This window comes from Plectropomus leopardus, unplaced genomic scaffold, assembly GCF_008729295.1.
Source record: "Plectropomus leopardus isolate mb unplaced genomic scaffold, YSFRI_Pleo_2.0 unplaced_scaffold318, whole genome shotgun sequence".
Lineage (NCBI taxonomy): Eukaryota > Metazoa > Chordata > Actinopteri > Perciformes > Serranidae > Plectropomus > Plectropomus leopardus.
In genome coordinates this window covers 1-6310 of record NW_024634704.1, presented here as the reverse complement: position 1 = coordinate 6310, position 6310 = coordinate 1, and the positions used below count along the sequence as shown (strand labels likewise).

Below are 6310 nucleotides of genomic sequence, written 5' to 3'. Positions count from 1 at the left end.
TACAATTTTATTATGATTTTTTTTTATATAAAATGAGATAAAAGACAATGATGACTGGTTAATATTCTATTAATTATGTTACACAAAAAAATACAAAATACTGCATTTTCTCTTCTTTTCTATATCAAATTAAAGAATCCTTTTTATTTCTGAGGTATAAATGCGAAACTCAAACTATGCAATGAATGCAATCCTGGACATTCACAGTGTCCCCAGCTGTTAAAAACCCTTTCACTGGGACAGAGGGGCAGCTGTGGAAAGGTAAGGGTTAACAGGTTAAAGGGTTAAAGGTCTGCTTTAGAGGGGAAAGCAGAGAGGGAGAGTTTGAAGAGCAAAGTTGGTCATTTCTCTTTTTTTGGCCGTGTAGTTTTTTTTCTTTTGGCCGTGTAGTCGTCGTTGAGCAGTATCGTGTGTGGGCGGGGCTGACCAGAGCTCCTCGCCATGATGCCGGCTCTCATGCTGCATCGTGTTAGTTGTTCTGTTTGTGTAGATTAGCACTCTGTCAGTATCTGCAGACGGTTTTTGTCTTTTCTGTTATCTTCTCGCCTTTATTACTTTCTGACTTTAGGAAGCTGAAATGTAGCCACACTTCGATTTGAAACTGGAGGGTGCATCTTCTTTTTCAGTATCGCCTGGCGAGGAGCCTTTGCTTCGTCTAATTTACGTTGGCGAGTTGTCTCTAGTCTCGGACATGACGTAGGACGATGAACACGGAGTGATGTGGCACGTCAAGCAAGCGAAGTCAAAAGTACATCACGCCCTCTGCTGTTCAAAAGAGTATCGCCTTCATTTTTCATTTCACCGATTTGAGTCTCACATATTTTAATTGATTTTTTTACTGCCTCGCGATGCATCGTTACAACCCTATTCTGAGGCTCCCATCGCTCCAGTTCTGTCTCGGGTTTTCGGGTCCTCCGTTTGTTGGTTCTTTGGCTTCCTGTTTCACTTGTTTCTGTGGTTCTTCAGATCTTTGGTTCCTGCATGTCTGTTCTCTGCTCTCAGGCCTCGCTCCGTCCATCCACGTGTGGGACGCCATGACCAAGCAGACGCTGTCCATCCTCCGCTGCTCCCACGCCAAAGGGGTGGGCTACGTGAACTTCAGCGCCACAGGGAAGCTGCTGCTGTCTGTGGGGGTGGAGCCTGAGCACACCATCACCGTGTGGCGGTGGCAGGAAGGTACGGCAATCCTTTTCTTCACCATTTGAAACCCGGAGATGCATCACGTTTTTGTGCTCCTTTCAAATGCCTTTCACACAAATTTAAACTTTTGAATCCAGAACACATTTTCTTTTGAATAATTTCAACAGTTTCTTTCAGAAACATGGAAAAAAAGCAACAGGTCAGATGTCTCATAACTTACAAAAAACTTGTGGATTTAGAAAATTATTTTTAAAAAGCAAAAGAAAAATACATTATATATTTAAAATTATTTTTACAAAATCACTCACTTTTTCAAGTCATTTCCTCATTGTATATATATATAGTACTTTTAATGTATTTATTTTTGTTTGTTTTAAAAATTATTCCATACACAATTTTCATGTCTTTCTGTTCTTTTTACAGTTTTTTTGGGTCATTTCTTCTTATATCGCTCATTAACTTCTTCACAAAAAAACCCAATGAGCTCAGGTGTCAAAGTGTTAATAAAAAGCCCCTCATACACTGAGGCGAACTCTGAACTGTCCCGAGGTATTTCTGTCTAATTACCACAAAGATATAAAAAGCGGCTTCATGTTCAGACGTTAAGATGTGTGAAGTCATTTTAAGTTGTTTTTTCAATTTTGAAGGTTTGACCTCGTCTTACCTCCTGTTTGGCCTACAAAAATACGTCACCGTCCTATTAGAAGAGCGACCCCTGCGACCTCTGTGACCTCACTGTGACCTCACTGTGACCTCACCGTGACCTCTGTCTACAGGCACCAAGGTGACGTGTAAAGGTGGCCACGCTGAGCGGATCTTCGTGGTGGAGTTCAGGCCGGACTCGGACACCCAGTTCGTGTCGGTGGGAATCAAGCACATCAAGTTTTGGACTCTGGTCGGAGGGTCGCTGGTGTACAAGAAGGGCGTGATCGGCTCGGTGGAGGACGGCCGGATGCAGACCATGCTGTCTGTCGCCTTCGGTGCTGTAAGATGCACCCTTTGACCTGCTCTGTGAACACATTCAATCACAAATCTGTCGTTTTTATGAACCAGTCAGGGTCTGTGTCCTCCAGAATAACCTGACATTCACCGGGGCCATCAACGGGGACGTGTACGTCTGGAGGGAGCACTTCCTGGTGCGGGTGGTGGCAAAGGCGCACAGCGGTCCGGTCTTCACCATGTACACCACCCTGAGGGACGGACTCATCGTCACTGGGGGAAAGGAGCGGCCGTGAGTAAACACAAACCCACAGACTTCATCAAAAAAGGGACGGAAAGTCACAAACCGCTGCCTGTCAGTCAAACACCATGTTTAAGGTTAAATATAAAGAAAAAGAAATGAATGAAACTATAAACTTGTCTTTAAATCTGTTTGTTACTTCACGGGAAATAAAACACCAAGCAGACGGAGGTCTCACTGCACGTGTTGACGAAGGTCCATGTGTCTGCAGCCAGGTGGTCTTGGTTTTGTTTACCGTCTTCACGAGAAGTGACCATTTGAACGGCCTATCTTGTGATATTCACGACTTCTTAAGTGGAAGTTTTATGAGTTCTCAGACTGAGAGTAAGTGAAAATCTGATGTTGTTTTTGTCAGGACCAAAGAGGGCGGAGCTGTGAAGCTCTGGGATCAGGAGATGAAGCGCTGCAGAGCGTTCCAGCTGGAGACGGGCCAGCCGGTGGAAAATGTCCGGTCCGTCTGCAGAGGGAAGGTACGGGAAAGTATGACGCGTTCTGCTCCTACTGGAAACAACCGAAGAAAGACGCTGGCTCTTTAAGAAATGCTACCTGGACACAGGCCATAAGTGAAGCATAAAGGCAGAAATGACTGTCAGTGGTTATTTGCAAAAATCACTGACATTCAGTTCGGATGATCCTTCCTGACACCTGTCTGCTGTCTTCAGGGTAAAATCCTGGTGGGAACCAAAGACGGAGAGATCATCGAGGTTGGAGAGAAGAACGCTGCGTCCAACACCATGATCAACGGACACACTCAGGGAGGGATCTGGGGCTTAGCTACTCACCCTTTCAAAGATGTCTTCATCTCCGCCAGCGACGATGGGACCATCCGGATATGGGACCTGGCTGATAAGGTACAGGTGTGAAGGAAGTGGTCCAAAGGTAGAAGTCTGAAGGTACAGGTCTAAGTCTGAAGGTACAGGTCTGAAGGTACAGGTCTGAAGGTACAGGTCTGAAGGTGGAGACTGAAGGTTTTCTCTGGTTAATCATTTTAATCTTGTTTTCTGTGTAGAAACTTCTGAACAAGGTGAGTCTGGGTCATCCCGCCAAGTGCACGTCCTACAGTCCCAACGGAGAGATGGTTTCTATCGGGATGGAGAACGGAGAGTTCATCGTCCTGCTGGTCAACTCGCTCACCGTCTGGGGCAAGAAGAGAGACCGCAGTGTCGCCATCCAGGACATACGGTACAGCAGGGACACTCAAATGGCTTTGTTTGGGGGCCACTTTAACAAGATGACAGGGGCCAGTTGCAGCAGCCCCATGCATATTTCTGGGATTTTAGGAAAAAATTTTTAGGCTTTCAAGACATTTTTTAGAGAGTTTTAGCGCTGTTTTTAAGATTCAAGGACATTTCTATGATTCAAGGATACTTCTAGGTTTTCAGGACATTTTTGTTGTTGTTTTATGCACCTTATGGACACTAAAAGGATAAAAACAATTCAGAGAGGCAATCACTTTATTTTTAATGTGAATGATAAAATGATAAAGGGGCCACCAGACACCCTATCGGGAGTCAGATTTGGCCCACGGGCCATAAGTTGGGTATTACTGTGCAGCGTCAGTCTCTAACTGATATCAGGACACTGTCTCTGAACCCTCGTCTGTGTTGTGTCTCAGTCAGCTTCATGTTTTGTTTTTTTGGGGGGGGGGGGGTCAGGTTCAGTCCAGACAACCGGTTCTTGGCGGTGGGCTCAGTTGAAAGTGCGGTGGATTTCTACGACCTCTCTCTGGGACCGTCCCTCAACAGGATTGGCTACTGTAAGGACATTCCCGGCTCCGTCCTGCAGATGGACTTCTCCGCCGACAGCAAACACATCCAGGTTCAAACCTCTGAAAACCCTCAGGATTATGGGTCAGCTGCACCGAGTCAGTCCGGTTAATGTTGTGTCCTTGTTGTCCGCCCCAGGTGTCGAGCAGCACCTACACCCGGCAGGTGCATGAGGTTCCCTCGGGGAAGGCTGTCACAGAGCAGTCTGTGTTTGAGAGGATCACCTGGGCGACCTGGACCAGGTGAGGCCGGCGATGAACAGCGATGTGTTTAGGGAACGTGTTCAGTGGTGTCTGCAGAACCCAGGGAACTAACACGGGAACAGATCTTTACTGTAAAATTGCAGAAGCTGAAGTCATCAGCATCCGTGAATTACTTAAACCATAAATTATCATAAATGACTTCAACAGTATATTACCATTCAGTTTTTTACAGTATGCTACAGAAAGTGAGGTTTATAGTGAAATATTGTTTCTAAAAAGCATCAAGATGTACAGTATTTTACTGTAATTAAAAAAAAGTAAATAATCGTTAGACTTTTTAATGTTGATTCAAAAAAATCAAAGTTTATAGTATTTAACAGTAATATTAAAAAAGTACATTACTGTTAGAATTCAGCCATTTTACTGCAGTTTGTTACAGCGTACATTTCTGTGATTTATTTTACCAGCTTTACATTTATTATAGTACTCTACAGAAAGTGAGGTTTGCAGTGTAATGCTGTTTCTAAAAAGCATCAAGATTTATCAGCTTTACTGTAAGTTTTAGGAAAAAAAGGACATAACTGTTAGAATTTGGTTGTATATTTTCACAGCAGTTTGTTACAGCGTAGGGAACCATAGCCTGGAGAGCAATCTGTAGAGGGAACACACTTGAACGTTTGGGGAACATATCAGAGAACCTCAGAGAGTCTCAGAGAGTCTCAGAGAGTCTCAGAGTCTCAGAGAGTCTCAGAGTCACAGAGAGTCTCAGAGAGTCACAGAGAGTCACAGAGAGTCTCAGAGTCACAGAGAGTCTCAGAGAGTCACAGAGAGTCTCAGAGAGTCACAGAGAGTCTCAGAGAGTCTCAGAGTCTCAGAGAGTCTCAGAGTCACAGAGAGTCTCAGAGAGTCACAGAGAGTCTCAGAGAGTCACAGAGAGTCTCAGAGAGTCTCAGAGTCTCAGAGAGTCTCAGAGTCACAGAGAGTCTCAGAGAGTCTCAGAGTCACAGAGAGTCTCAGAGAGTCTCAGAGTCTCAGAGAGTCTCACACAGAGAGTCTCAGAGAGTCTCAGAGTCACAGAGAGTCTCAGAGAGTCTCAGAGAGTCACAGAGAGTCTCAGAGAGTCTCAGAGTCACAGAGAGTCTCAGAGAGTCACAGAGAGTCTCAGAGAGTCTCAGAGAGTCACAGAGAGTCTCAGAGAGTCTCAGAGTCACAGAGAGTCTCAGAGAGTCTCAGAGAGTCTCAGAGTCACAGAGAGTCTCAGAGTCACAGAGAGTCTCAGAGAGTCTCAGAGTCACAGAGAGTCTCAGAGTCACAGAGAGTCTCAGAGAGTCTCAGAGTCACAGAGAGAGTCTCAGAGTCTCAGAGAGTCTCAGAGTCACAGAGAGTCTCAGAGAGTCTCAGAGTCACAGAGAGTCTCAGAGAGTCACACTGCTGTTTGTGGTTGTGTGTCGTCAGCACGCTGGGCGACGAGGTTCTCGGAGTTTGGCCTCGTAACACAGAGAAGGCGGACGTGAACTGTGCGTGTGTTTCGCACGCCGGCCTCAATCTGGTGACCGGAGACGACTTCGGCCTCATCAAGCTCTTCGACTTCCCCTGCTGCGAGAAATTCGTGAGTTCACTTTGTGAGCCAGAAAAAGCCTGAAACATACGACTTAGTCTTTCCACCTCCTCACTTCACCTCCTCCTCTCTGCTCCTCTCTGCTCCTCCTCTCTGCTCCTCCTCTCTGCTCCTCTCTGCTCCTCCTCTCTGCTCCTCTCTGCTCCTCCTCTCTGCTCCTCTCATCTCCTCCTCTCTGCTCCTCTCTGCTCCTCTCACCTCCTCCTCTCTGCTCCTCCTCTCTGCTCCTCTCATCTCCTCCTCTCACCTCCTCCTCTCTGCTCCTCTCATCTCCTCCTCTCATCTCCTCCTCTCTGCTCCTCCTCTCTGCTCCTCCTCTCTGCTCCTCTCACCTCCTCCTCTC

The 6310-nt window shown here is 46.1% G+C and overlaps 1 protein-coding gene across 1 annotated transcript; it reads left to right on the top strand.

The window, feature by feature from the left end:
* Positions 1-323: 323 nt before the first annotated feature.
* Positions 324-6007, top strand: LOC121938751 (echinoderm microtubule-associated protein-like 6). Its single transcript, XM_042481921.1, has 9 exons — positions 324-1176; positions 1917-2125; positions 2214-2371; positions 2736-2850; positions 3043-3231; positions 3390-3562; positions 4036-4198; positions 4285-4388; positions 5805-6007. The coding sequence occupies exons 1-9, from the start codon at positions 849-851 to the stop codon at positions 5989-5991; spliced, it is 1626 nt and encodes a 541-aa protein (XP_042337855.1). The 5' UTR covers positions 324-848; the 3' UTR covers positions 5992-6007.
* The last annotated feature ends 303 nt before the right edge of the window (positions 6008-6310 follow it).